General features: G+C 45.9%; 1 protein-coding gene across 4 annotated transcripts in view; it reads left to right on the forward strand.

Annotated features, from left to right (window-relative positions):
- The window catches only part of slc44a2 (solute carrier family 44 member 2 (CTL2 blood group)), a 102,484-nt gene extending 78,968 nt beyond the window's left edge, over positions 1-23,516 (forward strand). For 3 of the 4 annotated variants that reach the window (XM_068021348.1, XM_068021350.1, XM_068021347.1), the window contains exons 19-22: positions 1,386-1,456; positions 5,943-6,031; positions 18,721-18,805; positions 21,868-23,516. In XM_068021348.1, coding sequence (XP_067877449.1) covers positions 1,386-1,456; positions 5,943-6,031; positions 18,721-18,805; positions 21,868-21,959 — 337 coding nt within the window. In that variant the 3' untranslated portion in view covers positions 21,960-23,516. Of the gene's footprint in view, positions 1-1,385; positions 1,457-5,942; positions 6,032-18,720; positions 18,806-21,623; positions 21,745-21,867 lie in introns of all 4 variants that reach the window. The other variant, XR_010970967.1, reaches the window with a different exon arrangement.
- Positions 23,517-26,276: the final 2,760 nt, after the last annotated feature.

Consider the following 26,276-nt stretch of genomic DNA (forward strand, 5'->3'; position numbering starts at 1 on the left):
AGTGTGCAGTGATGAGGTTCAGGTGGCGAGTGTGCAGTGTGAAGTGATGGGGTTCAGGCAGCGAGTGTGCAGTGATGAGGTTCAGGCGGCGAGTGTGCAGTGATGAGGTTCAGGCGGAGAGTGTGAAGTGATGGGGTTCAGGCAGTGAGTGTGCAGTGATGAGGTTCAGGCGGCGAGTGTGCAGTGATGGGGTTCAGGCGGAGAGTGTGAAGTGATGGGGTTCAGGCAGCGAGTGTGAAGTGCTGAGGTTCAGGCAGCGAGTGTGAAGTGATGGGGTTCAGGCAGGGAGTGTGAAGTGATGGGGTTCAGGCAGGGAGTGTGAAGTGATGAGGTTCAGGCAGGGAGTGTGCAGTGATGGGGTTCAGGCGGAGAGTGTGCAGTGATGAGGTTCAGGTGGCGAGTGTGCAGTGTGAAGTGATGGGGTTCAGGCAGCGAGTGTGAAGTGATGGGGTTCAGGCAGCGAGTGTGCAGTGTGAAGTGATGGAGTTCAGGCAGCGAGTGTGCAGTGATGAGGTTCAGGCGGAGAGTGTGCAGTGATGAGGTTCAGGTGGCGAGTGTGCAGTGTGAAGTGATGGGGTTCAGGCAGCGAGTGTGCAGTGATGAGGTTCAGGCAGCGAGTGTGCAGTGATGAGGTTCAGGCAGCGAGTGTGAAGTGATGGGGTTCAGGCGGAGAGTGTGCAGTGATGGGGTTCAGGCGGAGAGTGTGAAGTGATGGGGTTCAGGCAGCGAGTGTGCAGTGTGAAGTGATGGGGTTCAGGCAGCGAGTGTGCAGTGATGAGGTTCAGGCGGCGAGTGTGCAGTGATGAGGTTCAGGCGGAGAGTGTGAAGTGATGGGGTTCAGGCAGTGAGTGTGCAGTGATGAGGTTCAGGCGGCGAGTGTGCAGTGATGGGGTTCAGGCGGAGAGTGTGAAGTGATGGGGTTCAGGCAGCGAGTGTGAAGTGCTGAGGTTCAGGCAGCGAGTGTGAAGTGATGGGGTTCAGGCGGCGAGTGTGAAGTGATGAGGTTCAGGCGGCGAGTGTGAAGTGATGGGGTTCAGGCAGCGAGTGTGAAGTGATGGGGTTCAGGCAGCGAGTGTGAAGTGATGGGGTTCAGGCAGCGAGTGTGAAGTGATGGGGTTCAGGCAGCGAGTGTGCAGTGATGGGGTTCAGGCAGCGAGTGTGCAGTGTGAAGTGATGGGGTTCAGGCAGCGAGTGTGCAGTGTGAAGTGATGGGGTTCAGGCAGCGAGTGTGCAGTGATGGGGTTCAGGCAGCGAGTGTGCAGTGTGAAGTGATGGGGTTCAGGCAGCGAGTGTGCAGTGATGGGGTTCAGGCAGCGAGTGTGCAGTGATGAGCTGCCAATGCAGTTTGGCTGCAGTTAAGTATCGGGTGTTGTATTTTCTAACAGGGTGATCGTTCTGGACAAAGTCACGGATTTCCTGCTCTTTCTGGGCAAGCTGCTTATTGTTGGAGCAGTGGGTCAGTACATATTTAATTCCACGCTCTGCTCTCTGTACGTTAGAGATGTTTTTGCTGTTTGTTTTTAAGTGAATCTCCTACTATTTGGCATTAAAGTCATAGAGTCGTCGGGTTATACAGCACGTTGTGCTGAGTAAACGGATCTCGGGCAGGACTGTGGTGTTGGCTTCAAAGAACAGAAATCCCATCAGGGATCCTGCTCCCACTCCCTGCCCAGCAAGATTTAGTGCCGTCAGGTGAGGGGAGAACAAATCTCACTAAATAAATGACAGAAAAGTTCAAATTGATCCTTTACTTAAAATACTAACCGTTCTGAAATTCATGAAATTAGTCCTGCATCCTGTTCCCATTGCGTACTTCATACCTGGTTAGTCAGGTGTGCTTTGGGCAGTGAGGTGAGCTGATCATACCCAAGATTATGAACCTGGTTTGAGTAGGGCCCATGAGTGGCAAACTTGGGTGTGATACTGGGCCATACAAACCCAGAAAGTCTTGGGTTTCATGCTGTTATGTGAATAGTGTGTAGCTGTTCCCATATCTTTATAGGTCTGCAGGTTTTATGCAGCTTTGGTTAATGATACAGTGGTTGTTATACATTGTGAGGCTAGAAATAGGAAGATAGTGCAGCTAAACACGTGGCTGAGCAGCTGGTGTAGAAGGGAGGGTTTCAGATATCTGGACCATTGGGCTCTCTTCAGGGACAGATGGGACCTATACAAGAAGGACGGGTTGCATCTAAACTGGAAGGGCACTAATATCCTGGCTGCAAGGTTTGCTAGCGTCACTCGGGAGGGTTTAAACTAGTGTGGCAGGGGGGTGGGAACCAGAGCAGTAGGACAGCTAGTGAAGTAAATGAGGAGGACATAGTAAATAAGGCCAGTAGGACTAAGAGGAAGAGCAGGCAGGGAGATGTTGCTGAGCACAGCGGGACTGGTGGTCTGAAGTGCATTTGTTTCAATGCGAGAAGTATGACAGGTAAGGCAGATGAACTTAGAGCTTGGATTAGTACTTGGAAATATGATGTTGTTGCTATTACAGAGACTTGATTGAGGGAAGGGCAGGATTGGCAGCTAAATGTTCCAGGCTTTAGAAGCTTCAGGCGGGATAGAGGGGGATGTAAAAGGGGTGGGGGAGTTGCATTACTGGTTAAGGAGAATATCACAGCTGTACTGCGGGAGGACACCTCAGAGAGGTCATGCAGCGAGGCAATATGGGTGGAGCTCAGGAATAGGAAGGGTGCAGTCACGATGTTGGGGGTTTACTACAGGCCTCCCAACAGCCAGCGGGAGGTAGAGGAGCAGATATGTAGACAGATTTTGGAAAGATTTAAAGGTAACAGGGTTGTAGTGGTGGGTGATTTTAACTTACCCAATATTGACTGGGACTCACTTAGTGCTAGGGGCTTGGATGGGGCAGAATTTGAGAGGAGCATCCAGGAGGGCTTCTTGAAACAGTACGTAGATAGTCCAACTAGGGATGGGGCCATTCTGGACCTGGTATTGGGGAATGAGCCGGGCCAGGTGGTCGAAGTTTCAGTGGGGGAGCATTTCGGGAGCAGTGACCATAATTCCATATGTTTTAAGGTACTTGTGGATAAGGATAAGAGTAGTCCTCGGGTGAAGGTGCTAAATTGGGGGAAGGCTAATTATAACAATATTATGCAGGAACTAAAGAATTTAGATTGGGGGCGGCTGTTTGAGGGTAAATCAACATCTGACATGTGGGAGTCTTTCAAACGTCAGCTGATTAGAATCCAGGACCAGCATGTTCCTGTGAGGAAGAAAGACAAGTTTGGCAAGTTTCGGGAAGCTTGGATAACACTGGATATTGTGAGCCTAGTCAAAAAGAAAAAGGAAGCATTTGTAAGGGCTGGAAGGCTAGGAACAGATGAAAGACAGTAGGAAGGAACTTAAGCAAGGAGTTAGGAGGGCTAAAAGGGGTCATGAAAAGTCATTGGCTAACAGGATTAAGGAAAATCCCAAGCCTTTTTATACATATATAAAGAGAAAGAGGGTAACCAGGGAGAGGGTTGGCCCACTCAAGGACAGAGTTGGGAATCTATGCGTGGAGCCAGAAGAAATGGGCAAGGTGCTAAATGAGTACTTTGCATCAGTATTCACCAAGGAGAAGGACTTGGTGGATGATGAGCCTAGGGAAGGGAGTGCAGATAGTCTCAGTCATCTCATTATCAAAAAGGAGGAGGTGTTGGGTGTCTTGCAAAGCATTAAGGTAGATAAGTCCCCAGGGCCTGATGGGATCTACCCAAGAATACTGAGGGAGGCAAGGGAAGAAATTGCTGGGGCCTTGACAGAAATCTTTGCATCCTCATTGGCTACAGGTGAGGTCCCAGAGGACTGGAGAATAGCCAATGTTGTTCCTTTGTTTAAGAAGGGTGGCAAGGATAATCCAGGAAATTATAGGCCGGTGAGCCTTACGTCAGTGGTAGGGAAACTATTAGAGAGGATTCTTCGGGACAGGATTTACTCCCATTTGGAAACAAACAAACTTATTAACTAGAGACAGCATGGTTTTGTGAAGGGGAGGTCGTGTCTTACTAATTTGATTGAGTTTTTTGAGGAAATGACGAAGATGATTGATGAGGGAAGGGCGGTGGATGTTGTCTATATGGACTTTAGTAAAGCCTTTGACAAGGTCCCGCATGGTAGACTGGTGCAAAAGGTGAAGGCACACGGGATCAGAGGTGAGCTGGCAAGATGGATACAGAACTGGCTCAGTCACAGAAGACAGAGGGTAACAGTGGATGGGTGTTTTTCTGAATGGAGGGATGTGACTAGTGGTGCAGGGATCAGTGCTGGGACCTTTGCTGTTTGTAGTATATATAAATGATTTGGAGGAAAATGTAACTGGTCTGATTAGTAAGTTTGCGGATGACACAAAGGTTGGTGGAGTTGCGGATAATGATGAGGATTGTCAGAGGATATAGCAGGATATAGATCGGTTGGAGACTTGGGCGGAGAAATGGCAGATGGAGTTTAATCCGGACAAATGTAAGGTAATGCATTTTGGAAGGTCTAATGCAGGTTGGAGGTATACAGTAAATGGCAGAACCCTTCGGAGTATTGACAGGCAGAGAGATCTGGGCGTACAGGTCCACCGGTCACTGCAAGTGGCAACAGGATAAGGTAGTCAAGAAGGCATACGGCATGCTTGCCTTCATCGGTCGGGGCGTAGAGTATAAAAATTGGCGAGTCATGTTGCAGCTGTACAGAACCTTAGTTAGGCCACACTTAGAATATTGCGTGCAATTCTGGTTGCTACACTACCAGAAGGACGTGGAGGCTTTGGAGAGGGTACAGAGGAGGTTTACCAGGATGTTGCCTGGTCTGGAGGGCATTAGCTATGAGGAGAGGTTGGAAAAACTCTGATTGTTTTCACTGGAAGGACGGAGGTGGAGGGGCGACATGATCGAGGTTTACAAAGTTATGCGCGGCATGGACAGAGTGGATAGTCAGAAGCTTTTTCCCAGGGTGGAAGAGTCAGTTACTAGGGGACATAGGTTTAAGGTGCGAGGGGCAAAGTTTAGAAGGGATGTGCGAGGCAAGTTTTTTACACAGAGGGTGGTGAGTGCCTGGAACTTGCTGCCAGGGGAGGTGGTGGAAGCAGATACGATAGCGACGTTTAAGAGACATCTTGACAAATATATAAACAGGAAGGGAATAGAGGGATATGGGCCCCGGAAATGCAGAAGGTGTTAGTTACGGCAGGCATCAAGACCGGCACAGGTTTGGAGGGCCGAATGGCCTGTTCCTGTGCTGTACTGTTCTTTGTTCTTTGTGACCGTTTCTGTAGAGTTGCAGGAGCCATTGTTGTTTGAGTGCTTGACTCCCAACCTGAGTACAATTAGTGGGAGCTGGCAGGTTGCCTTGTCCCCTCACTTCTTGGAGCTGTGTGCCTCCTTGTCCCCTCACTACCAGAATCCATTCCTGAGCCCGAGGGCTGATGAAAACTGTGATGAGTAGGGACATTCCATTGACCGACCAAACCTAGTTCACTAGTGACAGCGTGGCACGGCAAGGCACCTATGATACTCGGCCATACAAATGCAGTAAGTCTCTGGCTCCGAGCCTGGTCTAAGTTTGCTGGTCTAGTCGAGGCAGTGCTTGGTGCTGCAACTTCCCTCAGCACCCTGGGCTAAAGAGGGGAAGTAGCCGGAGTATTTGACCCTGCTCACCTGTGGTGCATGGTGAGAATTGGTTCGGGGTCCGGTGTGTAATAAGTTGCTGACACTTACTGGATAAGCTCCCACTTTAAGATGAAGCATCCAGGTGGAATCATACCTCAGTGAGATTCCATTCTTTCAGGAGAGTATGGGGTAAACACTGATCAGGGCTCTGCTCCTGGCTGCATGATAGTCCATAGTTTGCGGATCTTTCAGAGTAGAGCATGGCCCATTCTGTCACCCTGCTCACTTGTCCTTGTGCATTCGGGATAATTACTGAATGATTTTCTTCCTTCTGATCTCCAGGCGTTCTTGGATTCTTCTTCTTCACCAATCGAATAACGATAATTGAGGACAAGGCACCAACTCTGAATTATTACTGGGTTCCACTGCTGGTGAGAAAGATCCATCGGTGCTTGCTTTAAGTATGGTCTGTCCCACACACCCCCTTTCATGCTGGAGGTCCAACAAGAACGTGGCTCTGAGAACATGTAGTCTTATTGGTCTTACACTGTTGTAGATATTTAAATGGAAATAAAGACGGTGCTCAATGTGTTATACAATAAGTAACTAAGCCATACAGATTGGCAAGATCCCATACCTTTAACCCTCACTCTGCACTACGAACATACAAATTAGGAGCAGGAGTAGACCACTCGGCCCTTCGAGCCTGCTCCGCCATTCAATAAATTCATGGCTGAACTGATTACTCCACATTTCCACTTACCCCCGATAACCTAGGACTCTAGGGTGTTGATAAGGTAAGCTTTTTATTTAAAACTTCAGTCCGTCGGATTGCTAAGCGAACAAGTTTTGACTTTTTTTTTCGTTTGGTTTTTCAGTAGATTTATTGGGAATCTAGAATAGTGGGAATGGAGGTAAAGGCAGTTGTATGTTCCTCCTGCAGAATGTGGGAGGTAGGGGTCGCCAAGAGTGTCCCTGCTGACTGCATCTGCGGGAAGTGCACCCAACTCCAGCTCCTCGCAGACCGCGTTAGGGAACTGGAGCTGGAGCTGGATGAACTTCGGATCATTCGGGAGGCGGAGGGGATTATTGACAGGAGTTATAGGGAGGCAGTCACACCTCAGGTAAAAGAAGTAGGTAGATGGGTTACCGTCAGGGGAAGGAAAGGGAACCAGCAGGCAGTGCAGGGATCCCCTGTGGCCGTTTCCCTCAACAACAGGTATACCGTTTTGGATACTGTTGGGGGGGACGACTTACCAGGGGTAAGCAATGGGGTGCAGGTCTCTGGCACAGAGTCTGTCCCTGTTGCTCAGAAGGGAAAAGGGAAGAGGAGCAGAGCATTAGTCATTGGGGACTCCATAGTTAGGGGAACAGATAGGAGGTTCTGTGGGAACGAGAGAGACTCACGGTTGGTGTGTTGCCTCCCAGGTGCCAGGGTACGTGATGTCTCCGATCGTGTTTTTGGGATCCTTAAGGGGGAGGGGGAGCACCCCCAAGTCGTGGTCCACATAGGCACCAACGACATAGGTAGGAAGAGAGATGGGGATTTAAGGCAGAAATTCAGGGAGCTAGGGTGGAAGCTTAGAGCGAGAACAACCAGAGTTGTTATCTCTGGGTTGTTGCCTGTGCCACGTGCTAGCGAAGAGAGGAATAGGGAGAGAGAGGAGTTGAACACGTGGCTGCAGGGATGGTGTAGGAGGGAGGGTTTTGGTTTCCTGGATAATTGGGGCTCTTTCTGGGGTAGGTGGGACCTCTACAAACAGGATGGTCTTCACCTGAACCAGAGGGGTACCAATATCCTGGGGGGGAGATTTGTTAGTGCTCTTCGGGGGGGTTTAAACTAAATCAGCAGGGGAATGGGAACCTAAATTGCAGTGCCAGTGTACAGGCTGTTGAGAGTAGTGAGGTAGGGGATAAGGTTACAGGGACGCAAGAGGGCACTGGCAAGCAAGAACTTGGTTTAAAGTGTGTCTACTTCAACGCCAGGAGCATCCGGAATAAGGTGGGTGAGCTTGCAGCATGGGTTGGTACCTGGGATCCTGATGTTGTGGCCATTTCGGAGACATGGGTAGAGCAGGGGCAGGAATGGATGTTGCAGGTTCCGGGATTTAGATGTTTCAGAAAGAACAGAGAAGAGGGTAAAAGAGGGGGGGGTGTGGCATTGTTAATCAAGGAAAGTATTACAGCGGCAGAAAGGACGTTTGAGGACTCGTCTACTGAGGTAGTCTGGGCCGAGGTTAGAAACAGGAGAGGAGAGGTCACCCTGTTGGGAGTTTTCTATAGACCTCCGAATAGTTCCAGAGATGTAGAGGAAAGGATAGCGAAGATGATTCTCGACAGGAGCGAGAGTAACAGGGTAGTGGTTATGGGGACTTTAACTTTCCAAATATTGACTGGAAATACTATAGTTCGAGTACTTTAGATGGGTCTGTTTTTGTCCAGTGTGTGCAGGAGGGTTTTCTGACACAGTATGTAGACAGGCCAACCAGGGGCGATGCCACATTGGATTTGGTACTGGGTAATGAACCCGGCCAGGTGCTTGATTTAGATGTAGGTGAGCACTTTGGCGATAGTGATCACAATTCGGTTAGGTTTACCTTAGCGATGGGCAGGGACAGGTATATACCGCAGGGCAAGAATTATAGCTGGGGGAAAGGAAATTATGACGCGATTAGGCAAGATTTAGGATGTGTAGGATGGGTAAGGAAACTGCAGGGGATGGGCACAAACGAAATGTGGAGCTTATTCAAGGAGCAGCTAATGCGTGTCCTTGATAAGTATGTACCTGTCAGGCAGGGAGGAAGTTGTCGAGCAAGGGAGCCGTGGTTTACTCAAGAAGTTGAAGCGCTTGTCAAGAGGAAGAGGGCGGCTTATGTTAGGATGAGACGTGAAGGCTCAGTTAGGGCGCTTGAGAGTTACAAGCTAGCCAGGAAGGATCTAAAGGGAGGGCTAAGAAGAGCAAGGAGAGGACACGAGAAGTCATTGGCGGATAGGATCAAAGAAAACCCTAAGGCTTTCTATAGGTATATCAGGAATAAACGAATGATAAGAGTTAGAACAGGGCCAATCAAGGATAGTAGTGGGAAGTTGTGTGCGGAATCAGAGGAGATAGGGGAAGCGTTAAATGAATATTTTTCGTCAGTATTTACAGTAGAGAAAGAAAATGTTGCCGAGGAGATTACTGAGATACAGCCTACTAGGCTAGATGGGATTGAGATTCACAAGGAGGAGGTGTTAGCAATTTTGGAAAGAGTGAAAATAGATAAGTCCCCTGGGCCAGATGGGATTTATCCTAGGATTCTCTGGGAAGCCAGGGAGGAGATTGCAGAGCCGTTGTTGTTGATCTTTAAGTCGTCATTGTCGACAGGAGTAGTGCCGGAGGACTGGAGGATAGCAAATGTTGTCCCCTTGTTCAAGAAGGGGAGTAGAGACAGCCCTGGTAATTATAGACCTGTGAGCCTTACTTCGGTTGTGGGTAAAATGTTGGAAAAGGTTATAAGAGACAGGATTTATAATCATCTTGAAAAGAATAAGTTCATTTGCGATAGTCAGCACGGTTTTGTGAAAGGTAGGTCGTGCCTCACAAACCTTATTGAGTTTTTCGAGAAGGTGACCAAACAGGTGGATGAGGGTAAAGCCGTGGATGTGGTGTATATGGATTTCAGTAAGGCGTTTGATAAGGTTCCCCACGGTAGGCTATTGCAGAAAATACGCAAGTATGGGGTTGAAGGTGATTTAGAGCTTTGGATCAGAAATTGGCTAGCTGAAAGAAGACAGAGGGTGGTGGTTGATGGCAAATGTTCATCCTGGAGTTTAGTTACTAGTGGTGTACCGCAAGGTTCTGTTTTGGGGCCACTGCTGTTTGTCATTTTTATAAACGACCTGGATGAGGGTGTAGAAGGGTGGGTTAGTAAATTTGCGGATGACACGAAGGTCGGTGGAGTTGTGGATAGTGTCGAAGGGTGTTGTAGGGTACAGAGGGACATAGATAGGCTGCAGAGCTGGGCTGAGAGATGGCAAATGGAGTTTAATGCGGAGAAGTGTGAGGTGATTCACTTTGGAAGGAGTAACAGCAATGCAGAGTACTGGGCTAATGGGAAGATTCTTGGTAGTGTAGATGAGCAGAGAGATCTTGGTATCCAGGTACATAAATCCCTGAAAGTTGCTACCCAGGTTAATAGGGCTGTTAAGAAGGCATATGGTGTGTTAGCCTTTATTAGTAGGGGGATCGAGTTTCAGAGCCACGGGGTCATGATGCAGCTGTACAAAACTCTGGTGAGGCCGCACCTGGAGTATTGCGTGCAGTTCTGGTCACCGCATTATAGGAAGGATGTCGAAGCTTTGGAAAGGGTGCAGAGGAGATTTACTAGGATGTTGCCTGGTATGGAAGGAAGGTCTTACGAGGAAAGGCTGAGGGACTTGGGGTTGTTTTCGTTAGAGAGAAGGAGGAGGAGAGGTGACTTAATAGAGACATACAAGATAATCAGAGGGTTAGATAGGGTGGATAGTGAGAGTCTTTTTCCTCGGATGAGGATGGCAAACACGAGGGGACATAGCTTTAAGTTGAGGGGTGAAAGATATAGGACAGATGTCAGAGGTAGTTTCTTTACGCAGAGAGTAGTAGGGGCGTGGAACGCCCTGCCTGCAACAGTAGTAGACTCGCCAACTTTAAGGGCATTTAAGTGGTCATTGGATAGACATATGGATGTAAATGGAATAGTGTAGGTCAGATGATCGGCGCAACATCGAGGGCCGAAGGGCCTGTACTGCGCTGTAATATTCTAATTCTAAAACCTTTCATCCCCTTGCTTATCAAGAATCTATCTACCTCTGCCTTAAAAATATTCAAAGACTCTGCTTCCATTGCCTTTTGAGGAAGAGAATTCCAAAGACTCACGACCCTCTAAAAAGAAAAAATTTCTCCTCATTGCTGTCTTAAAAGGACGACCCCTTATTTTTAAACAGTGACCCCTAGTTCTAGATTCTCCCACAAGGAGAAACATCCTTTCCACATCCACCCTGTCAAGACCTTTCAGGATCTTATATGTTTCAATCAAGTTGCTTCTTACTCCTCTAAATTCCAGCGGATACAAGTCTCGCCTGTCCAATCTTTCCTTGTAAGACAGCCCACCCATTCCAAGTATTAGTCTAGTAAACCTTCTCTGTTCTGCCTCCAACGCATTTACATCCTTCCTTAAATAAGGAGACCAGTACTGGACACAGTAGTCCAGATGTGGTCTCACCAATGCCCTGTATAACTGAAGCAAAACCTCCCTACTTTTGTATTCAATTCCCCTCGCAATAAACGATAACATTCTATTAGCTTTAATAATTATGTGCTGTACCTGCATACTAACCTTTTGCGATTCATGCACTAAGACACCCAGATCCGTCTGCACCTCAGAGCTGTGCAATTTCTCACCATTTCGATAATATGCTTTTTTATTCTTCCTGCCAAAGTGGACAATTTCACACTTTACCACATTATACTGCATTTGCCAGGTCTTTGCCCACTCACTTAACCTATCTATATCCCTTTGTAGCCCCCTTCTGTCCTCTTCACAAGTTACTTTCCTACCTATCTTTGTGTCATCAACAAATTTAGCAACCATACCTTCGGTCCTTTCATTTAAGTCATTTATATAAATTGTAAAAAGTTGAGGCCCCAGCACAGATCCCTGTGGCACACTACTTGTTACAAATTGCCAACCAGAAAATGACCCATTTATGCCTACTCTCTGTTTCCTGTTAGCTAGCCAATCTTCTATCCATGCCAATATGTTACCCCCTACACCATGAGCTTTTATTTTCTGCAATAACCTTTGATGTGACACCTTATCAACTGCCTTCTGGAAATCTAAGTACAATACATCCACCAGTTCCCCTTTATTCACAGCACATGTTAATTCTTCAAAGAACTCCAATAAATTGGTTAAACATGATTTCCCTTTCACAAAACCATGTTGACTCTGCCTGATTACCTTGAATTTTTCTAAATGCCCTGCTATAACATCTTTAATAATAGCTTCTAACATTTTCCCTAAGACAGATGTTAAGCTAACTAGTCTGTAGTTTCCTGCTTTCTGTCTTCCTTTTTGAATAAAGGAGTTACATTCGCTATTTTCCAATCTAACGGAACCTTCCCCGAATCTAGGGAATTTTGGAAAATTAAAACTAACGCATCAACCATCTCACTAGCCACTTCTTTCAACACTCTAGGATGAAGTCCATCAGGACCCGGGGACTTGTCAGCCCGCAGCTCCAACAATTTGTTCAGTACCACTTCCCTGGTGATTGTAATTTTCTTGGGTTCCTCCCTTCCTTCCATTTCCTGACTTAGAGCTAATACTGGAATGTTACTTGCATCCTCAATAGTGAATACCAATGCAAAATATCTGTTCAATTCATCTGCCATCTCCTTATTATCCATTATTAATTCCCCATACTCACTTTCTATAGGACCAATTCTCACTTTGTTAACTTTTCTTTTTTAAATATCTTTAGAAACTCTTACTATCTGTCTTTATATTTCTAGCTAGCTTTCTCTCATACTCTAATTTTACCTTCCTTATCAATCTTTTAGTCATTCGTTGTTGTTTTTTATATTCTGTCCAATCTTCTGACCTGCCTCCTATCTTTGCACAATTATAGGCTTTTTCTTTAAGTTTGATACTATCTTTAACTATTTTAGTTAACCAGGGATGGCGTGTCCCACCCTTGGAATTTTTCTTTCTTGTTGGAATGTATCTATTCTGTGTATTCTGAAATATCCCCTTAAATGTCTGCCACTGCATCTCTATTGACCTATCCCTTAACCTACTTTGCCAGTTCACTTTCACTAGCTCTGCTTCCATGCCCTCATAATTGCCCTTATTTAAGTTTAAAATACCAGACTTGGACCCACTCTTCTCTCCCTCAAACTGAATGTAAAATTCAGTCATATTATGATCGCTGCTACCTAGGGGCACCTTAACTGTGAGGTCATTAATTAACCCTATCTTGTTGCACAATACCAGGTCTATTATAGCCTGCTCTCTGGTTGGCTCCAGAACGTATTGTTCCAAGAAATTATCCCGAAAACATTCTATGTACTCCTCATCTAAGCTACCGCTGCCCATCTGATTTTTCCAGTCTATCTGTAGGTTAAAAACTCCCATAATTAGTGCTGTACCTTTCTGAAAAGCTGCCATTATTTCTTCCTTTATACCCCGTCCTACAGTGTGGTTAATGTTAGGTGGCCTGTACACCACTCCCACCAGTGACTTCTTGCCTTTATGATTTCTCATCTCTACCCAAACTACTTCTACATCCTGATCTCCTGAACTTGGGTAATCTCTCTCTATTGCGCTAATATCATCATTAATTAACAGAGCTCCCTCTCCACCTTTTCCTAGCTTCCTGTCCTTCCTAAGTGCCATGTATCCTTCAATATTCAGGTCCCAATCTATATCGTCCTGCAGCCATGTCTCTGTAATGGTTATCAGATTGTACTTATTTATTTCTATTTGCGCTCTTAGTTCATCTGTTTTGTTTGGAATGCTACGTGCATTCAGATACAGAGCCTTTAGTTTTATCCTTTCATTATTTTTGTAACCTCCAGCCTTATCTGTTGATTGACTCTTAAATTTGTTTGCTGCGTCCCTTCCTGTCACAGTCTATCATTTCCCATATTAATACCTTTCTCTCTTGCCTTGTCTCTACCCCTTGATTTACCATATCTTCCCAAATTTGATCCCTTGCCCCCACTATTCAGTTTAAAACCCTCTCTACTTCCCTAGTTACGCGGCTCAGTAGAACACTGGCCTCAGCACGGTTCAGGTGTAGACCATCCCAATGGTACAGCCACCACTTTCCCCACTACTAGTGCCAGTGCCCACGAACCGGAACCCACTTCGACCACACCAGGCTTTGAGCCACGCATTAATTTCTCTAATCTTATTTACCCTATGCCAATTTGCACTTGGCTCAGGTAATAATCCAGACATTAGAACATAGAACATTACAGCGCAGTACAGGCCCTTCGGCCCTCGATGTTGCGCCGACCTGTGAAACCGTCTGACCTACACTATTCCATTTTCATCCATATGTCTATCCAATGACCACTTAAATGCCCTTAAAGTTTGCGAGTCTACTACTGTTGCAGGCAGGGCGTTCCACGCCCCTCCTACTCTCTGAGTAAAGAAACTACCTCTGACATCTGTCCTATACCTATCACCCCTCAACTTAAAGCTATGTCCCCTCGTGTTTGTCATCACCATCCGAGGAAAAAGACTCTCACTATCCACCCTAACTAACCCTCTGATTATCTTATATGTCTCTATTAAGTCACCTCTCCTCCTCCTTCTCTCTAACGAAAACAACCTCAAGTCCCTCAGCCTTTCCTCGTAAGACCTTCCCTCCATACCAGGCAACATCCTAGTAAATCTCCTCTGCACCCTTTCCAAAGCTTCCACATCCTTCCTATAATGCGGTGACCAGAACTGCATGCAATACTCCAGGTGCGGCCGCACCAGAGTTTTGTACAGCTGCAGCATGACCTCGTGGCTCCGAAACTCGATCCCCCTACTAATAAAAGCTAACACACCATATGCCTTCTTAACAGCCCTATTCACCTGGGTGGCAACTTTCAGGGATTTATGTACCTGGACACCAAGATCTCTCTGCTCATCTACACTACCAAGAATCTTCCCATTAGCCCAGTACTCTGCATTCCTGTTACTCCTTCCAAAGTGAATCACCTCACACTTTTCCGCATTAAACTCCATTTGCTATCTCTCCGCCCAGCTCTGCAGCCTATCTATGTCCCTCTGTAACCTACAACATCCTTCGGCACTATCCACAACTCCACCGACCTTTGTGTCATCCACAAATTTACTAACCCACCCTTCTACACCCTCATCCAGGTCATTGATAAAAATGACAAACAGCAGTGGCCCCAAAACACATCCTTGCGGTACACCACTAGTAACTAAACTCCAGGATGAACATTTGCCATCAACCACCACCCTCTGTCTTCTTTCAGCTAGCCAATTTCTGATCCAAAGCTCTAAATCACCTTCAATCCCATCAAGGACAAAGGCTCTGCAATCTCCTCCCTGGCTTCCCAGAGAATCCTAGGATAAATCCCATCTGGCCCAGGGGACTTATCTATTTTCACACTTTCCAAAATTGCTAACACCTCCTCCTTGTGAACCTCAATCCCATCTAGCCTAGTAGTCTGAATCTCAGTATTCTCCTCGACAACATTTTCTTTCTCTACTGTAAATACAGACGAAAAATATTCATTTAACGCTTCCCCTATCTCCTCTGATTCCACACACAACTTCCCACTACTATCCTTGATTGGCCCTAATCTAACTCTAGTCATTCTTTTATTCCTGATATACCTATAGAAAGCCTTAGGGTTTTCCTTGATCCTATCCGCCAATGACTTCTCGTGTCCTCTCCTCGCTCTTCATAGCTCTCCCTTTAGATCCTTCCTGGCTAGCTTGTAACTCTCAAGCGCCCTAACTGAGCCTTCACGTCTCATCCTAACATAAGCCTTCTTCTTCCTCTTGACAAGCGCTTCAACTTCTTTAGTAAACCACGGCTCCCTCGCTCGACAACTTCCTCCCTGCCTGACAGGTACATACTTATCAAGGACACGCAGTAGCTGCTCCTTGAATAAGCTCCACATTTCGATTGTGCCCATCCCCTGCAGTTTCCTTCCCCATCCTACGCATCCTAAATCTTGCCTAATCGCATCATAATTTCCTTTCCCCCAGCTATAATTCTTGCCCTGCGGTATATACCTGTCCCTGCCCATCGCTAAGGTAAACCTAACCGAATTGTGATCACTATCACCAAAGTGCTCACCTACATCTAAATCTAACACCTGGCCGGGTTCATTACCCAGTACCAAATCCAATGTGGCATCGCCCCTGGTTGGCCTGTCTACATACTGTGTCAGAAAACCCTCCTGCACACACTGGACAAACACTGACCCATCTAAAGTACTCGAACTATAGTATTTCCAGTCAATATTTGGAAAGTTAAAGTCCCCCATAACAACTACCCTGTTACTCTCGCTCCTGTCGAGAATCATCTTCGCTATCCTTTCCTCTACATCTCTGGAACTATTCGGAGGTCTATAGAAAACTCCCAACAGGGTGACCTCTCCTCTCCTGTTTCTAACCTCGGCCCATACTACCTCAGTAGACGAGTCCTCAAACGTCCTTTCTGCCGCCGTAATACTCTCCTTGATTAACAATGCCACACCCCCCCTCTTTTACCATCTTCTCTGTTCTTACTGAAACATCTAAATCCCGGAACCTGCAACATCAATTCCTGTCCCTGCTCTACCCATGTCTCCGAAATGGCCACTACATCGAGATCCCAGGTACCAACCCATGCTGCAAGCTCACCCACCTTATTCCGGATGCTCCTGGCGTTGAAGTAGACACACTTTAAACCAAGTTCTTGCTTGCCAGTGCCCTCTTGCGTCCTTGTAATCTTATCCCTGGCCTCACTACTCTCAACATCCTGTAGACTGGAACTACAATTTAGGTTCCCGTCCCCCTGCTGAATTAGTTTAAACCCCCCCGAAGAGCACTAGCAAATCTCCCCCCCCAGGATATTGGTACCCCTCTGGTCCAGGTGAAGACCATCCTGTTTGTGGAGGTCCCACCTACCCCAGAAAGAGCCCCAATTATCCAGGAAACCAAAACCCTCCCTCCTGCACCATCCCTGCAGCCACGTGTTCAACTCCTCTCTCTCCCTATTCCTCGCTTCGCTATCACGTGGCACGGGCAACAACCCAGAGATAACAACTCTGTTTGTTCTCGCTCTAAGCTTCCACCCTAGCTCCCTGAATTTCTGCCTTAAATCCCCATCTCTCTTCCTGCCTATGTCGTTGGTGCCTATGTGGACCACAACCTGGGGCTGCTCCCCCTTAAGGATCCCAAAAATACGATCCGAGACATCACAAACACTGGCACCTGGGAGGCAACACACCAACCGTGAGTCTCTCTCGTTCCCACAGAACCTCCTATCTGTTCCCCTAACTATGGAGTCCCCAATGACTAAGGCTCTGCTCCGCTTCCCCCTTCCCTTCTGAGCAACAGGGACAGACTCTGTGCCAGAGACCTGTACCCCATTGCTTACCTCTGGTAAGTCTTTCCCCCCCCCCCTACAGGTATCCAAAACGGTATACCTGTCGTTGAGGGAAACGGCCACAGGGGATCCCTGCACTGCCTGCAGGTTCCCTCTCCTTCCCCTGACGGTAACCCATCTACCTACTTCTTTTACCTGAGGTGTGACTACCTCCCTATAACTCCTCTCAATAACCCCCTCCGCCTCCCGAATGATCCGAAGTTCATCCAGCTCCAGCTCCAGTTCCCTAACGCGGTTCTCGAGGAGCTGGAGTTGGGTGCACTTCCCGCAGATGCAGTCAGCAGGGACACTCTTGGCGACCCCTCCCTCCCACATCCTGCAGGAGGAACATTCAACTGCCTTAACCTCCATTCCCACTATTCTAAATTCCCAACAAATCTACTGAAAACCAAAAAAAAAAGTCAAAACTGGTTAGCTTAGCAATCCGACAGACAGAACTTTTTTTTTGGTTAGAGGAGGAGGATGGGTGGGAGACACTACCCGAGTCGTGTTTCGGGTAAAGCAACCGCCCAAATATGTAACCTCACTTACCCAGCAGTCCCGCGTGTGCTCCGCCTATACACGAGAAATGGCTTCCGATTTCTTGGCGCGCCCCTCAAAGCTCTGCTCCCGCTGCGCTCTCTCTCTCTCTCTCTCTCCGTTATTACCTTTGAGGTTCTGCTTCTTAATTTGTCGCCTAGTTCCTCATACTGACTATGTAGAACCTCTTTCCTTGTCCTGCCTATGTCGTTGGTACCTATATGGACCACGACGACCGGATCCTCCCCCTCCCATTGTAAGTTCCTCTGCAGCCCTGAGCAGATGTCCCGAACCCTGACACCAGACAGGCAACACAACTGTCTGGATTCTCGCTCTTTGCTGCAGAGAACAGTGTCAATCCCCCTCACTATACTGTCCCATACTACCACTACATTCCTTTTTCCTCCCTCTACTTGAGTGGCTTCCTGTACCATGGTGCCATGGTCAGGTTGCTCATCCACCCTGCAGCCCCCACTTACATCCAAACAAGCTGAAAGAACCTCACACTTGTTGGACAATCGCAAAGGCCGAGGCTCCTGCACTCCTGCCCTCTGGGTCCCCTTACCTGCCTCAGCTGCAGCCACACTCTCCTGTCCCTGACCAAATGAGATGACCCTATCCTAAGTTAACTGGTCTCACTTGGTACTGCAGTTTGGTTCAATACATCGAGTAAGAGAGGGAAAATTGGTCTAGGTTCCTGGTCCCAATAACAATCTAGTGATCCCTGCTGAAAAATGTACGTGTGTGACATCAGGCGAGGACAGAATCTTTCTTGGATGTGATGTCTGCCATAGTCCAACGGCAATGTTCCCTGTGAGCTGCACGGCAACTCGAAAGTCCCCGTGCAGGCAGTGCACAAGTAGGCCCCTTTAAGTTACTGCGTGTGCATGGCCATGCAAAATTATGTAAAGGGGCTGTGCAATTAAATTGTCCGCACACTCCCAAAAAAAATTAGAGGGTACGTTGTACAATGGCCGCCACTCTCTCTGTTACACAACTAGGATAGCTACATGTATAGTTGAGGTTGCAGAGAGCACCAGAACCCATGAAACTGTACCCTGGGGAGATGCAATGCTTTCAGGGCACGAGAGCGAAACATTGATGAGGGAAGTAACTGTTTCTGAGGAGTGCCGGCATTTGTTACTACTTGTAGGTTGAGTGAGATATGAATCAGTATGAGCAGTGTGGAGAATCCTATCTCCCTATGATTTATCGAACCATAGAACAATTACGACAGAGAAGGTGGCCATTCAGCCCATCGTGTCAGTGCCAGCCAAAAAAACTAGCCGCAATGTTTCGTATATTCCTGGAGCTGGATATAGGAGAGCTGAAAATTTCTTAATTGTGTAACTAACTCCGAGATGGAATGTTGCAGCAGCTCGGAGCCTAGCTGTCTATGGAAAAGCTAACTGACTGAAGCAGTCATATTTTTGCTGTTTCTGTGTTGCAGACTCTGATCGTGGGTTCCTACTTTGTTGCACATGGGTTCTTCAGTGTGTTTGCAATGTGTGTGGACACATTGTTCCTCTGCTTCTGTGAGTATGCCAGTCAGGCACTTTTAATCTGTGTTTTTGAGTAACTCACCGCTGTCGTAACTAAAGGTTGGCCCACAAATTGAGTTCTGATATATGCTTTCCTAATGATGAAAGTTTAGTGTAAACTTTAATAATTGATCTTAAATAATTAAGTATTGTCAGAGACTGAACTGGAAAATTGGATTTGTGTTTTTAAAATCTGACTTTCACTTTAGTCATTGCTGGATGAATTGGTGAGTTTATTTAAGGAACAGCAGAGCTGTACACACCAGGAAGGCCCAGCTTCAATCTCTAGTCTGTGCTGAATTCATTAATCTCAGTTGGAGTGACTGTTTTGGTGCTCCAGTTGGCCTCAGGATGAGACCAGAATTATTTATTTTTCTTTAGAGATACAGCACTGAAACAAGCCCTTCGGCCCACTGAGTCTGTGCCGACCAACAACCACCCATTTATACTAACCCTACAGTAATCCTATATTCCCTACCATCTACCTACACTAGGGGCAATTTACAACGGCCAATTTACCTATCACCTGCAAGTCTTTGGCTGTGGGAGGAAACCGGAGCACCCGGCAAAAACCCACGCGGTCACAGGGAGAACTTGCAAACTCCGCGCAGGCAGTACCCAGAATCGAACCCGGGTCCCTGGAGCTGTGAGGCTGCGGTGCTAACCACTACGCCACTGTGCCGCCCCTAACTGAGACTCCTGCTCCTGATGTCCTATGATTCCTGTTGTATAACGCCTTTGTGTGGATGTTGGCTGAAGGCAGGATCAGGTTTTGTCTTGATACCGTCCAGTAGCTCACTGACCGTCACTGTCTCAGCTGTACCTGCAGATCAACCGTGATCTCATTGAATGGCAGAATGGGCTAAGTGGCCTCTTCCTGTTCCTATGCTCCTAGAATGGACTCTTGGGTGAGGTATTAGAGCCCACTGAATCGTACTCCAGCGAGAGTCAGCATTTCCAGGACACAAGGGGAGAAAACTGGCAAGAAAATAAGTACTGAATTTAGTACTATGCCAGTGAGAGGGTTAAAAAACAGATGATCCAGAGCTGAGACTTTAGGTGTAATTGTCGTGGGGTTTTTTTCATGTTGGCAGCCTGGATTCTGTTAAGCTGCAGCTCAGCCGGAACCAGAATTATTTACAGGGGCATTCTCCTGAACTATCGTGCCAGTATCACTAATGTTTCTGATTTACAAATGTTCTCTGGTCTATCTAGTCATGTTAGCAGGATTAGCCTTACCCTCATCAGTTCATTGAATCTGATCATTTACTTACATTTTTTTCCTCTTTATTTTATCTTTTCTCCTATCTAGTTTTTTTTTGTTTTCTCTGAAACCATTGTTCCCTCCATTGGAATGGAATGGAAATTAAATCTACAAGGCTGGATGGTCTGGATCAAGCACTAATCCACGACCTTTCCCCAGCAGAGTAAGCTAGCCATGGTTAGATCCTCGAACCCAAATGGAATCTGCGTGTGATGCATTCCCAGCTCAACTGAAGCAATTAAGCAGCAATCCTGCAGCGCTCAGTCATAAGTGCTGGGTCAGGCAGCAGTAAATGTGGTCTTGAATCTGCAGCAGTGTCCCTGATGCTGCCATCCTCTGTCTTTGTACATACATCTACAAACATAGAGGTAACCAGCACTTGTGTTTGTTGAGTGTTTCAAGAAGGTGCATGTTTGGTCAATCCTGTCAGCACATTCAGCAGAGTCTATAGAATTTATCGGGACCTTTCCAGTTGTTTCGTTGTGGGGTTGGCTGGACCAGGGTAAGGTCCTGATTTCTAATAGGAGATGTAAAGAGAGGAACATTGAACTACACAGCAAGTCTGCTGGCATCTGGTGAGAGAACAGACGTGTTAATGTTCTAAGTGTAGATCTTTCGCCAGCCTCTCTCCAGATACCGGCGTACATATATTTCTAGCTGCCTCTTTTTCTCGTGATCCCTAATTGCTAATTGCTGGCTGACAGCCTGAGCTCTGTCTGTACTTTTGTGTGAAATAGTCTCCTTTTATTGACTCTGATCATTACCTGCTTCTTTCTCTTTTTTACACTTTCTCTTCTTTCCTCTTTTGCTCTTGCACTATCTCCCTCCGTTCATCACTTCTGCACGGGGATGTGTTTGGATTCTTCTACTTTTCCTCTGCTGCTGTCTCGGTGCCGGGAAACCAGGTGAAGATCTGGAGCGGAATGACGGCTCTCTGGAGAGACCATACTACACATCACCGGAGCTGCGCGACATTCTGTACAGAAAAGAATGTGACTCTCTTCAGACACCACAGATGCAGGAAGAGTGACAAAGAGCTTCTGGAACGAGGCAGAGTCACTTCTATTAGATCAATCATGAACCCCATTAGTCAGACACCCCCGGGAGGACCCTGTCACTAAACTATTGGCCCTTGTTATGTCTCTGCAAAATTCCTCTCATTAGTAATATTACATAACAGTGTGAAGTTGGGAATGTTTCTGTCACTACTGGTACTTTGGAAGCCATTTTCTTTCCCAAAAGGTAATCAAGTTATGGAATGAACTCGTAGGATAGAGAGTGAACAGGTCTAATGAAGTAATTAACTGTTTTTCTGGAGAAAGAAGGGATTGAGGGATAAGGTAGGAGGATGGTAGGTGGGGGTTGATTATGAAAGAAAGGACAAACTAGTTGGACCTAATTGCCAGTGCCTAAAGATTCTTATAGATGCACGTTTGAAATCACTGTGCTAGTTTAATAAAGACTTTAAATTGTACACATAAAGTAATGTAATATTAGGCATTTAATTACTAATATCTCTGTCATTCCTACACTTAAATTCCTTTGCAGTCTAACACTTGAACCGGAAACAATCTGTCTCTATTTGACCAACCTTCAGCTGCTAAAGATTTGCTTTTCTGAGCAGCACCCTCCAATGAGGAGCCACCGATCTGAGAGGCTGCTTTGGCAGGTCAGGGTTGACTGTAGTAGGTGTTTGTATACTAATGCTGCACCCAGTTTCTCAATTCTAACAGGACTGGGATTTGTTAGATTCTTGTTTATAAATGTGGTTGTGATATTGCTGTTCATGCAGTGGAAGACCTGGAGAGGAATGATGGATCGAATGAGAGACCCTATTTTATGTCCAAGGCACTCCTGAAGATCCTGGGGAAAAAAAATGAATGAGGACTTTTGAGTGCAGCCTGCAGCTCAGAACAAGCCTGTACCTAAGGAACATGGAGTCTCACTGGATCAACCCTGCCACTAACAGTGCATGGAGCAAGACTACCGGAACATAGAGAATGTTAAAGCTCCAGCCTTTGCGTGCTCTTAGCATCTGCTAGGGTCCACTTTGTGAGAGTTTTGTCTGCATTACAGCTGTGTCCAGCTGCACCCTACTGTGCCAAAAAAGGGTTATGGTTTGTGATAAAATTAGGTTATCATCTGAGAGACGCTGTGTTTTATAAATAAAAAAGAGGAAGAAAAGTCCACCTATCTGTGGTTGTACCTGGCTGACACCTGTCTCACACTTCCTGCTCTGATCACCATATAGTGACATGGGCAGGTTCAAATGGCATTAATAAACTCCAGAGCTGTATTTTCAGCTGGGTTTTGGTGCACTATGGTCTGGCTTTAGTGATCTGGTTAGCTACAACTGACGATATGGTTTACACATTCTCGTCTGTTAAATATGTGGTTTACTGTCTCTCTATTTGTAAGTCTATACATGCTAAATTTTCTGTCCTCACCACCCTTGCCCTCCCCGCACCCCCCCCCCCCCTCACCTCCTAATGGTGTTGGCTGTTGCTGTGGTACGGTTTCAGGGGTGCTGGACGCTGTCCAGTACCTCACCCTTGTATTTCAAGTGTGAGGCTACAGAGTGAGTCTTTTATAAACTGCTTAAAAACATTTTTGAGATATGCATTCAATGTCTTCTGCTTCATCTCTGAAGTTAGTGCAATTTATGTCAGTGGTAAGAGTGTCCGTAGTCTTCGAAACAAAAGGAGCCTGAAATGTCAGAGTGTGCTTTATATTGCTGCAGCTCCTGGGACTTGCTACAAGTTGTCTTGGTTTGTTTACTGGCTGAAGCCAGTGAGTAACTCAGTTAGGGATGTTTTAATCATGTGCTCTTCACACTGTTACAGACAACACATTTGTCTAAAGAAAACTGCCACCATTTTGCCCACGAGGTTTAGTATCGTGTCCAGTCCCTTATGCCACTGCAGTTAAGTGACAGAACCTTGCGTTCATATGTTAAGGGTAAGAATGAGGTGTTGGTTTTTTAAATGATATTTTCTGAGGGCCTTGTTAAATCCAAGTGGTGGAAACAAACCTTCCTCAATCAGAGACGGCTCAGCCTAACTAAGAAGCAGCTTGTTTGTTTATTATGTTTCCAAAAGGATGTTTTTTAACAGATGACATATATAGTTTTACTGTATAAATGAGACTGCAATGTTGACTGACTTTAAATGAGTTTGTGTCTAGATATTGCTTGCTCATACATATATAACTCATCGTGTTTAGCCAATCTCTTATTTTGCATGCCACAGTTATCAGCCAGTCATATAAATTGTTAATGTTCCTTTTGTAACCGAAGGGGGCTGTTTGGATGTATTAATGTCATCAGTTGTTGGAATTTATACCTGTCCTGTAGCAGATTGATCCCACAGGATTGGTTCTTGCTATAGAGAGTGTTCCAAGTAAAATTAAAAGCGCCTGATTATATCATTTATTCTATAACAATTTCTGTCTCTGCTTTCTTTCATTTATTTATCTGCATGAAGATTGTATAGATCCAATAAATTATAATTTCAATAACTTGGGTTGCTAAGATTTGTCAAGTCCAAAAACAGTCAGTCATTATGGCACAGAAGAGGACATTCAGCCCTTTGCGTTCATGCCGATTCTGTAGAGCAATCCAGTCAGTCATATTCCCCCATTCTATCCCCCTTGCCCTGCAAATTTATTCCCCTCAAGTACCCATCCAATTACCTTTTGAAATCATTAATCATCTCTGCTTCCACCACCCTCGTAGGCAGAGAGCTCCAGGTCATTACCACTCACTATGTGAAAAAATTCTTCCTCATATCCACCAACCCCACTCTGTTTCTCTTGCCCAAAACCTTACTTCTGTGTCCCCTAGTCCTTGCACCATCATCTAATGGCAACAGCTTTTCTTTGTACACCTTATCTAAACCTATCATAATCTTGCACATCTCAGTCAAATCTCCCCTCAACCTCCTTTGCTCCAAGGAGAACAACCCCAGCTTCTCCAACATAACCCTGTAGCTAAAATCCCTCATCCCTGGAACCATTCTAGTAAATCTCCTCTGCACCCTCACATGCTTTTGAAATTGTGGTGACCAGAACTAGATCCAATACTCTAGTTGTCCTGCTATCTTCAAGGATCTGTACACATGAACCCCCAGGTCCCTCTGACCCTGCACACACTCTAGAACTGTGCTATTAAGTCTATTGCCTCTCCTTAGCTTTTCTGCCAAATTAAATCTAATTTGCTCCTTGTCTGCCCATTCTGCTAGCCTATCTATGTTCTGTTGCAGTCGCTTTGGATCATCCTCACTGTTTGTCACACCTCCAAGTTTGGTATCATCGGCATATTTTGAAATTTGACTCTGTACTGCAAAATTCAAGTTGTTTTTATATCAAAAAAAGCAGTGGTCCCAGCACTGACCTTGGGAGGAACACCACTGTCTACCATCCTCCAGCCTGAAAAACAACCATTTACCACGACCACTGTTTTCTGTCCTTAAGCCAATTTTTTATCCAAGCTGACACTGACCCTCCTATTCCATGAGCCTCAATTTTGTTAACCAGCCTTTTATGTGGTACTTTGTCAAACGCTTTCTTAAAGTCCATATAGACAACATCCGTTGCTTTCCCTCTATCAATCTTCTCTGTTACTTCATTAAAAAATTCAATTAGGTTGTCAAACACAAGCTGCTTTTTACAAATCCGTACTGCTTCTCCTTAATTAACTCAAACCTGTCCAAGTGCCTGTTGATTTCTTCCCTGATTACTGTTTCTAAAGCCTTACCCACCACTGATGTTAAACTGACTGGCCTGTAGTTACTAGGAATGTCCTTACATCCTTTCTTGAATAAGGGTGTCACATTTGCCTCCAATCCTCTGACATCTCCTCCATATCTAGGGAAGATAGGAAGATTATGGAAAGCCCTTCCGTTATCTCCATCCCCACTTCGTTTAGCAACCTGGGATGCAAGCCATCTGGACCAGGTGACTTGGAAGCAAGGGTTCTATCAAACATGTCAAACTGGTTTAGATGAATTTAATGGCTCTAGTATTGTGCTCCTGCCGCCCCCCGCCCCCCCCCCCCACCTTCCCCAATGTTCTCTCTTTTGAAGGCACATGTATACTAACCACCCTCTAAAACATCACCCAAGTGGATATTCATATGAAGCCTGGGCAGTGTGTCCTTTAGTTATTGAGCTGTGTGGGCTATCTTTGGCAAACTGAATCATGTCCTTTCCCAAGCATTAACACACACTTTCCAAACAGGGCGGTGGGGTGCAGGACAGTCATCAGAAATGGATTTTCTGCTGGGTTTCTTTCTCCCTAACTCAGAAATACTAAGATCTTTGTAGAACACCCATATGATCCTAGCTGAGACTAGCTAACTCAGCACTGACTGAGGATCAAACCTAAGGTTGTCTTGTTTGTTTGACTGAAGTTCACACCATGCATTTATGAACTGAATTATTAGGGATCTAAAAGTTTATATTATCTGAATCCCTCCATGATTGTATTACCTTGTAAAAGAACATGAGTCCAGGATATTCAGCCCATAAAACCTCATCGCTCTAGAACCCTACCCTGTCCATTCAACTTTAATTTGAACTGTGGCTCACTTGGTAGCACCCTCACCTGTCAGTCAGAAGGTTGTGGCTTCAAGTTCCACTCTAGAGACTTGCATCTCTAGACTGACTGTCCAGTGATGTTAAACTAATGGCTCCGTCTGCTCTCTCACGGACATAAAAGATCCCATGGCACTATTTCAAAGAAGAGCAGGGCAGTTATTCCAGGTATCCCAGCCAATACTCGACCCTCAATCAACATCACTAAAACAGATTATCTGCTGTTTGTGGGAGCTTGCTGTGTGCAAATATTTTGCCGCATTTGCTACATTACAACAGTGACTGCATTTCAAAAGTACTTCATTGGCAGTAAAGCGCTTTGGGATGTTGAGGTTGGGAAAGGTGCTATATAAATAAATCTTTCTTAAAATCAATTAAATCATAAAAATAATAGCAGTGATGGAGACTTTTGCTCCATTGTACTATGTTATGATAACCTAATCCCTTTTTCTTTACCCATATGATTTCGTGCTCTTCCTTATCCAATTTCCTTATAAGTAATTTTAGTGTCTTCCTCAATAACCACTTGTGGTAAAGCACCCCATGTTTCAACAATTGCTGTAGGAAAACATTTCTAACTTTATTTTTGAATCATAGAATGGTTACGACA

Source organism: Heterodontus francisci, chromosome 43 (genome assembly GCF_036365525.1).
Source record: "Heterodontus francisci isolate sHetFra1 chromosome 43, sHetFra1.hap1, whole genome shotgun sequence".
NCBI lineage: Eukaryota > Metazoa > Chordata > Chondrichthyes > Heterodontiformes > Heterodontidae > Heterodontus > Heterodontus francisci.